At 40.9% G+C, this 18027-nt stretch overlaps 1 protein-coding gene across 3 annotated transcripts in view; it reads right to left on the reverse strand.

Moving 5' to 3' along the window:
- Positions 1-556: 556 nt before the first annotated feature.
- The window catches only part of GABRB1 (gamma-aminobutyric acid type A receptor subunit beta1), a 137554-nt gene continuing 120083 nt past the window's right edge, over positions 557-18027 (reverse strand). Inside the window, exons 6-11 of one of the 3 annotated variants that reach the window (XR_011325995.1) lie at positions 10664-10801; positions 10405-10557; positions 8820-9070; positions 7308-7588; positions 6671-6838; positions 6220-6550 (exon numbers count right to left, since the gene is read on the reverse strand). Coding sequence is in view for 1 of the 3 variants with exons in the window: in XM_069790759.1 (XP_069646860.1) it covers positions 1325-1672; positions 8820-9070; positions 10405-10557; positions 10664-10801 (890 nt within the window). In the remaining 2 variants the exon portion in view is untranslated. Of the gene's footprint in view, positions 1673-6219; positions 6551-6670; positions 7589-8819; positions 9071-10404; positions 10558-10663; positions 10802-18027 lie in introns of those variants that run through there. The other 2 variants (XR_011325987.1, XM_069790759.1) reach the window with 2 other exon arrangements.

Below are 18027 nucleotides of genomic sequence, written 5' to 3' on the forward strand. Positions count from 1 at the left end.
TCACCTAGGTACCTACATAGACTCTGTTGGCTTGTATATCTTGACTCTCCTAAAAGTATGAAACACTTTTGATACAAAATAAAATTTAGCTGATAATAGTTCTGTTTCAATAAAATGCTATGTTAGGCACCATAGTGTAAACACTGTTAGGAAAATCTGGCAATAGAGAAGGGAAATGGATTGGATACAGATAGGAGGTGACTGACCTATTGCTTCTCAGTTGCATGGACCTTGCTAGCACTTCACCTGCGGCTCCGTGGCTGGAGTTGTGTCAGGCGATAAGCAGCTGGGTGGGGAGAGGCAAGTCCTCAGGAGCAGTGTACCCAATATCACCAGTATGTTGTTAAGACTCAGCCGTATGTCCTTTTCCTCAGCAGAGTAAGGAAATCTGTAGGAAACTGTGTGCAGAACTCTCCTCAGATCTGTTCCAAGACATCTGCCAACGTTTGGGAGATTGTGTTGCACTTACCAGCCACAGGAAACCTGGGAGTCAAGAAAAGTGGCCACTCTTGGGCTGGGGTATCCCTCGGTAGTTGCTTCCAGGAATGAACACGTGTTTGTTTTCTACCTTTTAATACAAAATTACAGATGACACAATTGTTCTCATCAATTTCAACTTTGTTACTTTGTAGAAATAACAAAATTCCAGTTAGATCCAATCAGCTGATTCTTTAGTTGAAAACTCAGTGGGTGTTGTCTCTGCTACCCTTTCTTTCTTCTGAAGATCTCTGCCTCTCTGAAAATGTGAATTGACTTTTCCTTGAGTGATACTTCTCACAGACACTATGGAAAAACTTCCTAGTATAACTATTAACTTTAAAATGATGCGTGATGTAATAGTTATAACCCTTCAAACAGTTATTTCTCCAAATTTCTCTATACTCTAAATGCTGAAAGACTGTGACATAACTACCACTTTGAGTTGTTTTACTGTCTTGTTTGGAAGCATGCTGCTGTGGGCTGCCAATGTGGTAAGAAATACAGTAGGACTAATTTTTATTCCACTTAAAAAAAAGGTAAAAGTGGGTACAGAAAGGTAACGGGTGATGCACAAACTTTGTAAAAAAAGGTATAGCGCTTTTGCTGAAGATGCTCTTTAAGAGCAGATCTCTACTATTCTGATCTGAATGTGGTGAGGCTGGATTTGTGTTGGTGGGGTTGGTGGGGTTTTTTTGAAAGCTTAAATCTAGAAGTATTCGACGGCTGGGTATCTTACCCTGAACATGTAACATTATGGCTACTGCAGTTCTTCAGAGTTAACAAAACTGAGAAGGAAAAGAAACAAGTCTAATTATGTTAGTCTATGGTAACGTTATTGCATAAATTAGTGGACATAATACAGCCAGTAAACAACATTGAAAAGAATAAATGTGATAGGAAAGACCATTCTGGACCACTTGTCTATCGAGTTAACATCAGTCAAATCAGGGATTTTGACTTTGATCTGGGATGCCCTTCTTCGTAAGCGTCCTTTTTTATGAAGCCTGTGCCTGTCCAGAGCACTCCTACTGTAGAGGTCTCTGCTGGAAGTGGCTCTTCTGTACTGCAGGTTGGCACTGTCGTACGTGTACGTGGTGGCTCGGGGGTCATGGAGGCTCGTGAACACATCTGAGCTGCTGACGTCATTTCGTATTTCAAGTGGGCTAAGCAGCATGTTTCCGTGGGGATCAACCTGTGTCAAGGAAGGAATGTGAATTAGACAAGTTCCTCAGCCAGCCTAAGGTTTCCCAGATGGACGAGTACCTTCTGGCTCTACTGCTGAAGTGCTCCTGGGGCTGCAGTGGCAGTCATGTCTTGTACAGCGCTGACAAAAGTGAAAAGATACTGAATACGCTCTCCTGACTAGTGTGAAATTAGCTATTAAGCATCTAAGTACCTGCTGTCCTGACCAGGCTCCTTGGTCTGGGACCTTTTAATTCAGTTAGTTATCTCATTCCCTGTAAAGACTTTTCTAATTTAACTTACATCACAGTCTTTATGAAACACTGATTTTTAATATTTGGTGACCTGACACCTGAAGCTTTCACATACTCAAGGTGAAAATAAAGTGTTGCTGTCTCTGCCCATTTTATACAGTTTTAGTGCTGTAGGTTAGTTTCAAAAACAGTTTTGTAACAATGGGTTCCTCATATGAAAAGCACGTAGGTACATGTGCATTTTATCAGTTATTGTAAAATGCTTGTGATGACAACTATTTCTGGAGAATTACTATATTGCAGAGATGGAAGTCCCTACTCCCCACAACATACCATTAACTTGCTCATGTGCAGATAGAATAATCCACTTTACTCAATGAAACCTTACATTCAGTTGCATTTTTATATGTCGGTACCAGAAGCAGTTGCTTCAAATACATATCACTTACTTTATTTGTACTGTTAGTTAGTCAGGGCACTGCTTTAAGTACCTCAGCAAAGAACTGGAAACTGCAACTGGTATGTACATGTCTGGTGCAGACAATTATATATGTGTATACATAAAATATTTTAACATTGTTGCCTTTTTTATGTATAAATGTAATTAATGATGAATGGCTGCATTACTACCAAGTGTTTACCTTTTCACTCATCTTTAGTTTTCTACATGTTTGTAGGAAAATCTCTTTTAGGAGAAGTTTTTTGGTGTTTCCAGGATGACTTCTGTCTTCTCCGTAAAGACTTCCTAGGTGTTTCAAATTCTGAGCTATTTAAACATCCACTGTATCTCACATGAGGGAAATACACATCAGGACACAGAACTATTAAATGAAACTTCAAAGACTTTGCCTTGAGGCTTGAGTATTAAAATTGGTTTTTGTAAACTGTGGCATTGGACCTACCCCAAATATCCTACAATCTATACCATGGCTCTCTGGGGATGCCTTTATACCAAGGAAAAAAAAAAAATTACTTACTGACAATATCTAGTCTTGTGAAGCACCAGTGATATGCAATGCTTTGTTCACACTCTGAGCTTTACATTTTTAGCAAGACATAGCATAGAGAGGAAATGGTATAATAATCTACAGCAGCTTTGAAGTATGTTCAAGAAAAGCTCCAAGCAGAGCACAGGGGGAAATGCAGTCTCTGGGGGTAGCCACAGGGGAAAGCTGGAAGCCAGAGAAAGCCTCTTCTACCTGGCAGCGTGGAAGATGTTCCTTCCCATCACCTGAAGGAGAAAATGTTGCATGATGACTGCTGGCGTATTTACACTGTGCCAGACTAAGCACTGAAAACTACTAACTGAAAACAAAGAAGTGAAGGGGCTATTTGTACAAAAGCCACCCAGGAGGGCTGTGGGGAGAAAAGTCTTCTAAATGGAGTAATAAGTCACCACAGATAGAAGATGCTTTAGTCAGGTTTAGCAACTGATTCGGTACACGCTGAAATGAGCATTCAGTGGGAACATCCTAGTTCCCGCCACTGTTGAAATATTCTGGGTTAGAGAGGCCAGCTGGTCACAAACCAGCATGGTGTTTGCAATCTTTACTTGAGATATGGGCTACCCAGTTTATACTTTTTAGGTTAAGTCTTCAAATTTAAGCCGAAGGAAGATCTAAGCTAGGGTTTCCTACTCTCCAGAGGACTGCCATAACTATGGGACTATTCATTACTCCTAAGTTCTGGCATTTTCTGTGGAAAAAGCAACGATCTCAGAGTTGTCTCCGTGTAGAAAGAGAAATTTTTTCAATTCTCAGAAGTTTTGATAGGTCAACCTTTTCTTCCCAGCTTTACGAAATAGCTCTTTGAGCTGTCTTTGATTACATAATATAATGTTTAAGCTAATTGACTTTAGTATTATAATAGTAGTAACAGTAGTGCAAGCATCATTAAGCAGTTATTATAGCTTCTCTTTTGTGAAGACAACTCATAACTGTCTACAATCTAACGTGATTCATACGGATGTTTCTTAAACTAATATGCCCTGACAGTTTATTGTAAGCCAAGCAGTGTACAAATTCCCTCTTTAAGTGTTATGAATGAACCTATTGTATTTTAAAATGAGTTTTATTTAAATCATTTTAGGCGGGATGATTTGTATACATCATGAAGCAATTTAGTCTTTGAATTACTGTCTTTGCAATTCAGAGCAAAGGCCTTACACTGCTCTTGAATAAATTAGCTCAGAGAAATATAAAAGCTCTTCTTATGTACCTGTGTCAAATTCTCTGCTTGTGTGATGTGAAGCTAGACTAATAGTTAATTTCCCACGTTGTTAAAAACCCTTTCAGAATTTATTGAAGTTCACTCCAAAATATTCTTAAACTTGTGCTGCTGAGGTTTTGTTAATGAAGCATAGGAATTCTACAAATTCCCGTAGGAATCTGGAAAACATGCAAATTGTTAAGGGATGCTCCAAAGAGACTTGTTATTAGTTTTTTTTATGTTAACATTAGAACAAATTAACAGCAAATATGCACACAGAAAAAGCTGTACATTTTCTGTCTTAAAGTCTTTTCTCCCTTACCTAATAGGAGGTTACTTGGGGCTTGCTGTTGGTCCTGTTCTGGAGGAAGCCTGTGCATCAGAAACAGCCAGCAGGCTTTAGCTCATTCCACCCCATGTCTCAGCGATGAGGCTCTTTGCCCACATCAGGTATGCACCGCAGTTGTACGCAGTCTTTGACGCATTTGCATCGGATGGCATGACAAAAAATGGGGATGAAAGAGACAAGGGTCTGTCTACTCAGTTTTCTGGCCCACTAGCTGGCTGCCTGCTTAGGAGTAGAGCATCTCAGTCCCCTTCTTAGGTAGGAAAGATGAGCCATATCAAGCTCAGAGCAGTTCTTTCTTGCTCAGATATAACACATTTATTCTTTCAAATACCCCCTTGTTGTTCTTTAACTGGAATGCCCAGATTTTTTTTACATAAACTGACCATTGCTCAGATGAAAACAGAATTTCTTGCTTAACAAATATTCTGAGCCTAAATGTGTGTTTGCATGAACATATACACTTTGCCTTGTTTTCACAATGCATGAATTTTGCCTAAAGTTGTAGAAAGCTGAATAATTGGAGGGTTTTTTTGTCTTTTGAACATATCACGAAGAATATGTGAGGAGGATGTCAAAGCATCTAAAGCTGACGTTGTGTTAGTCATCTGGTATAATTATCAAAGTTTAAATATTCTTCAGATCCATGTACGTGGTGATGCTTCTTGTAATGACATTTATATCTATATTGAGTGTGCATCTATATTGAGTTTATAGATTTTTAATTTTTCGTTTGCACTGGAACTACCTAAAGCCTAAATCAGCACAGGTACATATATATGAATATTCATCAGTGATGGAAAAGCCTTGAGGTTGCTCAGAAAACATCATAAAAAAAGAAATAATAATCTGGCTTGTGTGTTTACTTAGAAAATGAGTTTCCTGCTTAGGAGCATCAAATGATATTGTAAGTGTAAAATAGTTAAAGTAATAAAAACCCCCAAAACAACAGACTTGCGTTGACCACATAAAAAGTAGTCAGTCAGCTCTAGGGGAAAAGCATGTTGGCATTCCTTGACAGAGAATGGATCTCAAATGCTTAGTGCTGTCTGGAATGGATTTTTACCTACCTACTTTTTTTACATTAACTGTCAGGAGATAAAAGGTAAGAACTTTTGTTTTGTCTCAATACAAAAACATCTTTTCTTTCTCTTAAGGTGAGAGATTCAGGGCTGTGTCACTCATATAATCTGTCTTCTTGGAACAAATGCAGTAATGTTATCACAATATGATCTGCAAAGAAACAAGTTATGCTAAGCAGGGATATACTTATTCGGGTGTGGATTTACTTGAAGTTTGAGCTAGTTGTGTGGTTGTGCGCTCCCTCCTTTTTCTCCTTCCAATAGCCACTGTACTGGAAAATCGTATATTTTCCTTGGAGCCTGTGGCTGGTCTCTGGCTTTCCATCCCAGGTGTTTTGTGGTTCACAGAAGGTTTGAAAGGAAGGTGTGATGCTGTGTAGAACTGTAGAGCAAGAAACCACCCATCACCTGCCTTGTGTTGCCATTCATGAACTCCTTGATGTCTCAGCCCCTTTCCCATTCACACTATGATTGCATCCTATCTCTTTCTCATGCTTAAGAGACATCTTCTGTGTAATGATTATTCACACTATAATTGTCTGGGGAAACAGAAGCAGCTGCATGCAAGGACTATCTAAATATTTTCTTGCAGGGTGATTTGTCCTACTTATCTGTAATTATGGTGGTTTCCTCAGTGACATCTATCTTCAAGAAATGGACAAGGAGATATAAACAGTCTTTATGCTTTATTCAGAGAAACAGAAAGCTTGTTTACTACAAATTAATATTTTTTTGCATATTAAAAATTAAATGGCATAAATTGTGAAACCGGAGAGGCTTTATTTCCACTTTGTTCAGTCTGTAGAGCAAGGGACAGCCACACATGAAACAGCAGTATGGTTTCATTTTCCATCTGGTCTTCTCTATACTGTGTTAATATCACGGTCAGTTTGCTGAGTATTGCTCACATGTCTAATGCTTTTGTTATCTGGTGAAGGAATTTGAACTCTTTTAGTTGTGGAAGTTGTACATCAGATGCGAATGAGCATTATCTTCACCTGGCACAAAGAGAGGAAGCACTGTTACATATCTTCTATTGATTATAGGTCCCTGTATGGATAGGTGGTATGGGTCAAGAGTAAAAGGGAAAAATATATCCTATAGCTGTATATACTTACAGCTGTACTTCTTCTGTGCTCCAGAAAAGCCTTTCTCCTGCTCTGGTACAGGCGTCATAATACAGTGAAAAATCTCAAAACATGACGGAGACGGGCTGGGAGCTGTCTTCACTAGAGATCACATAACCTTACTGTGTTCGACTGCTCAGGTCACGTGCATTCTTCCTGCTGAAGACAGAAATACGGCTGTTGGACATCAGCATTTCCATGCTGAGTAAAATGAATGCTGACAAGGTCCCACATCAATGTATCTCCAGTGGGATAACAAAATCCGTTGATATCCATTCATGTGTGTATGTCTGTGTATGTATGCATCTAAAATCACAAACTTGCATTGTACAGGCAGAAAGCAGTCTGCTCACTTAAAGCAGAATGGAATTGCAGTCTAAAGTGTGAACACTTACAAATCCTGGTACAAAGTGTGTATGCTTCCTGTTTTCTGTCAAAAATATGCTGATATATGCATGTGGTGCTCTGAAAAGTTCAAGTGTGGTTGCAAACACTTCCTATCACATTCTGAGTACTGGTCTCAGCACAATCTTTGCCAGCATACCATTTAGACAAAAGCTTTTAGTCATGAGTTAGGGCTTTTTGTTAGTTAAATAAACTCTCCAAATATGTAGGAAAAAGAGCTTACCTGCACTGTTATCCTTTACACTTTCTCATCCTTTACTCAGTTCAGTGCACTGGGGCCCATGTAGCCAAGGCTGACCTCTGAAGAAGTGTTGCTTCCCTCTTCATCATGAACCTTTGCTGTGCTGCTTCTCACCTAGGCCGGGTTATCTCAGGAACTGTTGAGGTGCCTGGTCAGAGTTTGTGGGTGTTGTTGGGTTTTTTTTCCTTCCTTACTTTCCATAGAAATGGATGGACAGTGTCTGCACACAACAATCTGTATCGGGGTAGCTTATCTCCTGTGCTCTGTGGAGGACAATACTTTGTGGGACCTTGGAGACTGCTGCAAGCCTCAACTGAGTTTGTGCACCCACTGTGATAAAGCATCTCCTACACATTGGGACAGGAGGTGAATACGAGTAAGGACTTTTAGTGGGCTCATGAGTTCACTAAGGACATGACGACTCTGTTAATGATGCTGAGCTGTAGTGGTGTGGCTGCTGGGACACAAGACACACAGCTCTAGAACTAATAAAATATCACAGAGTTTCTGAAATGCACTTCCTGACATATATGTTAAATTGCAACCATGCATAAAGCTAAAGTCTTACCTGTTAGAGTTTTATGTGTCAGTCTCATTCTTCAAGCTGAACAGGGGTCTCAAATATAGTTTTGTCCAAACATTATCACCACTGGCCACAACAGTACAGAATTTTATAGGACAGCCTGGGTAAGATCTCATTAATACTTGGAGGTAACATATTGTAAGAAAAGCAGAGAACAGAAGAAAATTTTTGGCTCATTAGGATATGTATTTTCCTCTGAGTCAGACTGGGCCAAATACACCTGAGGGAAGTGTTTATTTCTGAAAAACTGGGAAAAAATGGAATAGGTTTATAGAAGTTTGCAAGTGCTCAGTGGTGTACTACTAAATTAAACTCTTCCCTGTTAAAAAAAATGTCCGTAGTATTACTTCTTGGAGTTTGTCTGGCTTGTTTTTTAAGAGGGAGTAGCTGTGGTCTGCTTGAATTTAGCCTGAGGGAAAAATCCTGACATCTGTGTAAGTTGTTATAACCTAGCAGCATCCTCCTTGCATTCCTGGAAGCTCAGTGGTGTGGGCTTCATTCAAAACTCACTGAAGCAACAGTGTCTGTCTTTGCTTTCTATTTTTGGTGAAGTTTCTGTGTGTAAAGGGGAACTAAATAATAAACATTTCTTCTATAACACCTTCTAGAGCAAAGAAATATACAGTTGAAATGGTAAATATTTAACTTTCTTGTACCCTTGTATTTCTTCTGTGCTGCAAAGAAATACTTGTTCTGAATACTCATTTCCATTTTCCGTAGTTTCTTACTCTGTTTTCAGTTGAAGACAGAAAAAAGCATATGTTGCTGTAATCTCCTTAAAATATGATTTTTCTCTAGACAATCTCAAATGCTTTTGCATATGTGTTCAAACTGCACTTATCTCTATCATCATATACGTCAACATTGTCACAGCAGAAATAATGTTTGAAAAGTTAGCTTGAACATTTTACCTGGACTCTATTTGTTTCCAGTCTGCTCTTCTTGCCTGTAGCTTGTCTTGCCCTGCCTGCTGCCTTTTTTTGACGTTGGGGTCCTTTCCCAAAGAATATGTAGTTTACAAAGGCATATTCCAGCAAGGCCAGGAACACAAACACAAAGCATCCCATCAGGTAAATATCTATTGCCTTGACATAGGGAATCTTTGGCAAGGTCTCTCTGAGGTGGGTGCTGATGGTGGTCATGGTCAGCACAGTTGTGATTCCTGCGAAAGGAAGAAAAAGGCGTTGACTAACAAGACAGGGAAGGAGATTGGAGCATGAAAAGCATAATGACAGCATTGCGTGGCTACCATGCACTTCTCATGCAGATGACTTAGTTACGTGATCAGATTCTTATTAGCCAAGGGAATGCATTTTGCAGGACTGGAAAGGACGATATCCTTGCAGGCCTGCTGATAGCACCTTCCTTGGCTTTCCATGCAACGGAGGGTGAATGAAATAGCCTTCAAAAGCCCAGGCTGTCTTGGTACATCTTGCCTTAATTTTTACAATAACTCTGCTAGGGAATGTGGTGTTAGCTGACCTGGATAGCAAAGAGTTGGTCACCGTTCTTTCTACTTGAGGAAATGCTTCTCACTTTACTTACAGCAGTAGCCCTGCTTGACCCCATAGGGTGGCTTGCATTGCTCTGGGGAAATGGAATAAATATCTAGCTTTTGACTGAAATCAGAGGACTGAAAGGAGAAAGGGAAGCTTTATGATAAAGTGATGGTCTTTGATGAACAGAAGGGGATACATATTCTTGTGCCCTGTTAAAGGGGTGCTCGCAAGTAAAGAATTTCCATTTCCTTGTGTAATCCATCACTGGATGATCCTTTTTTTTTTTTTCGGTGTGTGTGTGTTTTGTTTTAGCTGGATGAAATTATTTTTTAGTCTGCTTTAATCACAGGTCATTAATGCATCTAGAAAATAGTTCTTGGCACAGGTGTAATGAATTGAATTTACAGAGAGGTGGGACAAAATAGAGGTGGGACAAAGTGGCTTTCTAACGTTAGCATTTGAAAAGCATACCTGCCTTAAAGCGCAGATGGTGGCAGAAGATCTTGGTTCTCATGGAAAGTTGCAGGAAGGAACATGGTATGGGAAATAACCAACTGTGTAGGTAAACCAGGCTTGTTTCATGTAAGCTGGTATCTCTCCACTGATATTGGCAGGACCTTGAGTATTAATTCCAGCCACATATCTGGCCTGACAGGACACTTTTTAACATCAATGAAATGTTGATGCAGCACTGTGTTAGATACCCTTGGATATCTAAATTAGACCTTTACGCTCCAGTTTGGAAGCAAGATGCTTTTGGCCTGATCTGAAGACCATTACGGCAACTGGAAGTCAGTCAGGGTCCCAACCTAACTGCAGGGCAAGAACTTCAGACATAGGCAAGGTGACACCTGCCTGCCTTCCTGACAACAAAGATCCTACACTACATGTGTAAGACCACAATTAATGCTGCTGCAATCAGCTGTATGGATTCGGTGCTACTGTATTCAAAGGCAACATGTATCTAGGTGATTCAGTGATTTTGAAAAGAAGTTACCTAGAGCAACTCTGGCTGCAGAGGCATCATAATTGATCCAGAAGGATACCCATGACAGAATTGTGATCAGTGTGGAAGGCATATAGGTTTGCAAAATGAAGTATCCAATATTTCTTTTAAGCCGGAAGCTAAGTGATAATCGAGGATATGCTCCTGAAAGAAAGAAGTCATTATAAGACTAATGCCTAACAAAAGTTAGACACTGATATTTCTGGGTTGGGGAAGAGGGGGGAGATTTTTTTAACTAGCCAGTGCTTACCTGTTGTAAATTCTACTCTCTTTGATACCATCTTGTAATCAACAATAGAAAATTGCGGGAGCTCAATGTTATTAACTCCCGTTACTGCTGACTCTCCTCCATTCCAGTAAAATTCAATATCATCAGTAGTGTATCCATCTGAAACAGAGGCACAATTTGATTATTGATTTTTGTTTTATTACTTGGCTTAAATAGTTGTGGTTAAAGTGGAAAGAGCTGCCATTAATCAGGAATTCAGTCTTCTGTTGTGTGACACTTCTGTTATCCAGAAGCCACGTAGCCTCCTCCGTACCCAGGGGAAGCTTCGAGGTGTGGAAAGGGAGAAGTCAGGAAACAAGGATAGAATTTAAGATTAAAGATCAATTTTTAGCTAGCTTTACTACTACTACTTTTTGTTCAGGCTTGAGTTGCTCAGTTTACCAACAAACTGATATAACATCAGCAAAACTTTTAAACTCTCTAGGAGGTGTTCTGACAGGAAAACCAGGTTCAGTTCCCAGCTTTGCATTTGATTTTCTATGCAGGCTGTGACAAAATACAGAGTTTGGAGCCAATGGATGCAAAGATGATACTAGAATAATTCAGGTGCCTGTACGATTACCTGACAACGTCTGTCGGAGCTATAGGTATCCTTTTGATATTCATGCAGCATTTTATATTTTAAATAGACCATGCCATCTTTGATCTTCTGTTATCACAGAACTACTTCCTATTGACTTCAAAACTAGCATGTTTCTTCTCTTTCCTTTTAACAGTGATGTTGATTTTCATTTAATTAAGAATTAATTTGCCATTCTACCATTAGGAATGTCAACATTATGGTTACCATTTTCAAAAACATTTTGATTAAACCCCAAAGTGACTGAGTTTCAAAAAAAATCTCACAGTTGATGACATTTGTGAACTAATATTTAAACTGGTTCCAATTTATTGCATTTTACTACTTTCTCCAGATATCTACCAAAGGAGAGAACAACATCTCATCTATTTTCAGACTTTTCCTTCAGGTGTTAGATTTAATCAGGTTTAAATCATATAACACAGATCAAATGAAAGCTTGTGTTTGCACTCAAAGTTTTAGAAAACTTGATAGTAGTTTTTCCAGCTGAACCAACCGTAGCATCAGAAGCCTCTATAGAGTTAGGAACTTACCTTTTCATATACACCAGTAATGCCATTTCTAGCTAGGGAAATTAGTCTCGAGATGTCTTTTCCTATGATAGTGCCTGGTAATAGCCTCATCTCTGGAAGGCTGACCACATGCAGATTGGGTCTGTAGTTTCCCTGGTGACAGTCAGAGAAGCTCTCACAACTTGATGCCAGGCTCAAGGGACTGCTTGGAAAGTCTGCAATTATCGAACAACTATCTCTTGATGCAAACACACAGTGACGGGCTGAACAAGGTTAAGTGTTCACATATCTTATTTGTGAGCTGCTCAGTGCCATGGTTTGCTAACTATCTGAATTGCTCCCAAAACTGTACTAACCTGTGTAATACGGATGGCTGCTGTTTGCTTAAAACTATGCTTCCCGTCACTTACGCTAATTTTTTTGATATGAACCATCCCAGGGCTGTCACACAGGGCTCGCTGCATGGCTAGTTTTCCTTCCTTCCAGGTAGAAGCCAAAAGCTTTTCACTGCAAAAGGTCAAGGTAGCTGCTTGGTCGTGGAACTTCGGTAGCTGCTTTAAGGTCGTTGCACACAAACTGTGGGGCCAAGATGAGCCACATGTAGGGTGTAATACAAAATGATGGAAGGAGGGAATGAAGACTGCTAAGTCTGTTTAAAGGCTAAGACTAAGATTGTCAGGGAAGCATTAACTTCATCTTCTTGCAAATCTGTATTAGAAAAAAATATCTCTTGAATGCTTTCCCTTTTTAAAAAAGATGGAGCAAAACAGAGGAAATGGTAAACTATGATCTCATACTGAAAGGGTATTGATTATGTGTAGACTCGGTACCACACAGATATCCTCTACATGAGGTAACACTCATAGCTATTTCTATGTCTGTAGAGGCTAGAATAAAAAAGAAAGGTGCAGCACTACCAAGATGTTGCACAGGTACTTGCTGCAAAGACACAGGTGGAGGTTTAGATATGAGAATCCTGGATTCTGCTTCGGGGTTTGGAAGAAAAGGGTGAACATGATTCTTCTGCTCTGTGCCATCATCACCTGGGGTCCTTTTCACACACCTCCCACCAATTTTGCTCCAATTGTGCCGCTTCCTCATCTGGTGCGTGCTGGGACCCAGGGCAGAGAGGAGCCGTCTCCAGTCCTCAGCACGTCCTGACTTTATTTGCTGTCTCCTGAGGAAGCCTCTGCCAGCTTCTCTGCAGTTCCTCTGCCTTCTTGACAAAAAAGGGAATAGTTTGGCCACCTTATTGCAAATAAAATTCCCTTCCCCAGAAGTGAATTATCATAGATTTAGTTGTTAAAACCACAATGGTATGAAATAAACACCTGGGATCTCACAGGGCAGATTTCAAAAAGAAAACAAGGACAACTTCCTATGAAATAATAGCACTGTGTTACTGGTACAGTGTATGGTGATGCTTGACCTTCGCAAAAACAGATTATGGGAGTTTTGTAATGTAGGCAACTGTGCTTTTCACTAGTCTTGCAAAGGTTTCTATGACTTTGGCTACTAAATGAAGAGTAGAACCACAAAGTTATAAAGTTAATGGACCAAAAGCAAGAACCTTGCATGGAAGATTTCAGCTGATGACGTGCCATCACTGCTGGCAGGCCTTTTCAAACTTTAAAGAGACTTCCAAATACCACAAACAATGGATCTAGTGTGAGCTACCACTGTTTCTAATATGCTGATTCATTCCTTCAATTTATTCTGGTTAAAGCTGGGGGAAATGATGAGAACGGGATAGTGACGTTTTTCAGTCAGGAGCATTCACATTTGTTAGCTCTCTTTTTAGAAAAGTAATTGAGCAGGAACACCTTTCTGCAGTTTTGTATGGAGAGAACCTCAGTACAAGCATGATTTCCTTGACAGTCGTATAACTGTGCTAGACACTAACAAGGTGTAAACTGTCTCCAGGCAGTCCATTCCCTGGCGTGATATGATTTTTGTTGTGTGATGCCCGTCGTTGCGCGCTTTGCATGTCGTTCTAGGCGCATGAGAGGCATTGCTTTATTGGCTGAGGATGCCTCACGGGTGCAGGGCTTGGAGGCCCTCATGGTCCATAGGCACTGACATTGCTTTTTGCTTTCCAAACTAGCAAACTCGAAAGGAAGGCAGCTGGCTGCAGTTTAAAGACTGGAACCCATCTGGGCTCTGAACAGAGTTAGCAGAGGGCAGGTGGCTCCTTCTCCTTTTTGAAGTGGGTAGTGCCTTCAAGTGAGGAGCCGTAGTGATGTAAATTAAGAAACGTTCGGTGCGGAGCAGCGTTAGTTTCTGGCTAGCAGGCAGTGATAAACCCTCATTTCTGGCAGCATACACCTTTAACACTTACAATGGAAGAAAAGCTATTTCAGTGGTAGAGAAAGTGGGTCTAGTCCGTGCAGTGGCCAGCTCTAACAGGCTGATTTGTTCACTGAATTTTTCTGTACTGCCCAGGTATTCCCTCAGCAGCTTTATTCCGCGCGATCCTTTTCCCTCTGCGTACGCATCCATGTCACCGCTTTAAAGGGATGGCTCTGCTTTTGCGACAGAGCGCGCAGTACTTACCACTGGACATGTCTGAACACAAATTTCGCAGAAGTCAGATGGCGGGAACCTGAAATGTTTCAGTCGCGTTCATAATAGCTGTCAAGAGCGGCTGCAGCTGCGAAGTCTAGAATTATATCCCCAAATACGTAGGACGGCGACGTTAAGGGCACTTGACGGATTTAATAACAGGAGTCAACCTAATTCAGCCGGGCCCGGTCCCTAAAAGTCAGAACCGGCTTCTCCGCGTGGGACTCGCCTGGGGCCGAGCTCCGGCGTGGGCACCCACCCGGGGGACAGAGGGGAAGGCGTGGGGCTCCCCCGGCCCCGCCTGTCCCCCCCGCCCGCCCCGGCGCAGCGCAGCCCCGCGGCCACGGCGGGGCGCCCGCGCTCCGCGGCGGCGGACGGGCCGGGCCGGGCCGGGCCGGGCCGGGCCGGGCCGAGCTCTGCCCGCCGCCCCCGGCCGCCGCCGGCCGGCCTCGGGCCTCGGCCCCGGGGCAGCCCGGCTCGCCGGGCCCGAAAGGTGCCATCCCCGCGGGGTTAGGCCTGTTGCCGAACTTGGCCAGGACAGCCGTGAGTAGGCGGCAGAGGCGGGGGGGCGGCGGGGTGCGCCCGGCCGCTTAACGCGAGCGGCCGCGTTGGACGGCGTTGGGGTGTAAACACGTTGGATCAGTGTTCGTGGGGCAGACGCGGGCCGATTTCCCGGCTGACATCCCTAGCAGTCTAGCCCGCCTAATCACACAGTTCTCCCAGGATTTCTGCGCGCGATTTCGTTGACCTAAATAATAAGTGATTGCTAGGATTTTTTTTCTTTCGGTTAATAAAGGTCCCATGAAAATTATTCGATCTATTTAAGCCTTTGTTTGCTTGCTAGATGCTTTTCCAGCTTCAAAACCATTAATACATGTTCGAGTGCCCAGCTCGAGACATTAAACTTCTGCTTCCTAGGAAATAATGTCTAGAAATGATAATAAAATGATAATATAGCCCTTGATGTGCCAATGCCTCTCCTTTTTTTTTCTTTTTTTTTTTTTTTGTTTGTTTTTGTTTTTGGGTTTTTTTTGTTTTGTTTTTGTTCTTGTTTTTCTTCTAGACCAGCAGCTGAGAATTTAAGTGAGAACACTTAGGCAGAAGTACCACAGATCTAAAAAGTAACTAGATTCAAGCACGGCAAGAAATAGGTTATGTATAAAGCTTGCTGTTCACAGAAAAAAATACTTTAGAAATGTTGCTGACATAGTGATATAGCCAAGGTTAACAGCGTATTAGATGTTAATGTCACCAAGCTGTTTTATTTTCCACTGCAGCACTTACCATCTCAAATACCTCTGGGATAAATAAAGATCTTTATTACATTAACTTAACAAATAAAGTCATGGTTCTACTATTACTACCAAGTCCACAGAGATGTCCAAACAGAGCCCCATTTTTCTTCTGATTCTCCAGGGTAGGCAGCTCCGAAAAACCCAGCAACAGGGTCTCTGCCTTAGGAATCTGAGTCTAACCAGGTCATTTCAAAAGAGTATTTCCATTCTGTGTGCCCCAAGTCATCTGACCTTGTGTAAAGACATAAGGTTGGAACGCAGCCCTCTTCCATCACTAGTGGATTGTCCGTTTCCCAACAACTTAGTTTTTGTTGTTTAATGCATTCTTAGAATATAATTTTTCTTGTTTCACACAGTTATTATTCTTATGACTGTATTCAAACAGGAAGATAAAGCATTTCTTCCGCACACCACCGAGGTGGTCCATACAGTGGTAAATTTATTGTACTATTTCAACTTAAACCCAACATGTGAACAGAGCACCGCAGATCTGAAGATGTGTTTTGGAAAGCAATGTCACTAGTTAACATTAAGGTGGTAGAATTGCTTGAAAAGGCTCCCTGCCACCTGTGTTCAGGTGGGTGTTTGTATCTTATAAGTGACTCTTTTTTTCATTAAGAAATACTTTTTATAGGCAGATGGCAGATTGTAACTGGGGATATGAATCAGGATTTAGCCTAAGCAATACTGACCCAAAGGAAAACTTGGTTAGACTGCTGGAGTACTACAAATTGTCAGTTATTTAAGAAGGTTTCTCAAATAGAAATAAATTTAACATATGGGGCAATCTGTTCCATCCCAGTTGGAGACATCAGTTCCTACCCATTAGAAGCAGAAAATAAATGTTATTACAGCATAAAGTCACTCTTGCAACATCCTAATCTAGTTCAGAGAGTGAATTACAACATTGCCTTACTGCGCAAACACCTTTAATATTGGTTCGTTGTTATTGGTTGTTGTCATTTTTTGCCCCTCTAATTTTTTAAATCTCATTTGCCAGTGAGACTTCAATACCAGGTTGAAGGTCCTTTGGGAGAGGAATTATTTGATTTTGCTTAATATCTCTTTAATGGCTAACACAGCAGGACTTCTCAGTATCACTGTAGTCTCAATAGATGGAAACATTGAAGGTTTCTGGATAAGTAGTCAGACTTGTACTGAAAATGCCTTACCGGTTTATTTGTCTTCTTCTACTGGATTATGTCAGTGATGTCAAACGACCTACTGAGCCTAAAAGAAATCTAATGCAGTGCACAATCAGAAAGATACAGTAATATATTTTATCTAGTATGGCTTTCATGTGCAAGAGTACCTCTTATAAGGCATACCGGTATTTTTTTTTTCCTGTTCACTCATAAGAGTTTCATTCTCATTAGCTAGAAAAAAACAAACCAGGGAATTATTAGGAAAGGAAAGGAGAGCAAATGCAAAAATCTTTGTTTGCATTTTCATATGCTTTCCAATTAATTTTATGCTATTTCTTGACTATTACATGCAGATTTATTTCTTTCCCCAAAATAGCTGTACTAAGTTGGCTATGAAGAAGGGCCATGGAGATGATTAAGGATGGACTTGCTTCCATTGAAGGAAGGACTGACTGAGTCATGATTCTTCAGCCTGGAGGTAAGATGGCTGAGGGACTGTTATGGCAAAAGTCCGTAAGATCCTAAGTTGAGATCCATGGTGAGCTTGAGCAGGGCATGATTATTCACAATCCCTCACACTTCCAGACCAAGACAGCAACAAATCATATGTCTAGTGGCTAGTTTAAAAGAAATAAAGGGAAATACAGTGTACAGATAAACTGAAGAACTCATTGCATAAGGTGACATGAGTGTCAGAAGTTTATGCTTGTTCAGAAGCTATCATATATATACACAGAATAAAAATCTATCCAGGTTATTAAACACAATGATACTATTTCTGACTGGGGGTAGCAAAGTGCAGAACACTTACTGGAGGAGTTTACTGGGGAAGTATCAGCATGTGTATCCTATGCTCTGTTCTAGCTTCATAGATATGTGCTGCTGGCCATTGTCAGATGATGGGTGAGATAGACATTTGTTCTAAGACAGTACAGCAGTTAAGGGTCTGACATGTTCCACTGCAGCCTGATTTGCCTGTCTGTCTCATGTCTTTCAACTTTACAACTCATTTTTACTTCATCACTGGAGTGATGATTTTTAGCCTGATGCTCAGAGCCTCTGACTCTACACATCTTTGTGTAATTCATGTAAATTAAACTGCGATTAGAAAGCCTTGTCCATGCTCACACATTTTGTGTAGTAATAAGCAACCTGCCCATAGTAACTCAGTGGCCAAAATGTCACTGAAAACTCAGGTGTCTTCTTATATGCAAATGTTTAGAGAGCAGTG

This window comes from Haliaeetus albicilla, chromosome 1 (assembly GCF_947461875.1).
Source record: "Haliaeetus albicilla chromosome 1, bHalAlb1.1, whole genome shotgun sequence".
NCBI classification, from domain to species: domain Eukaryota; kingdom Metazoa; phylum Chordata; class Aves; order Accipitriformes; family Accipitridae; genus Haliaeetus; species Haliaeetus albicilla.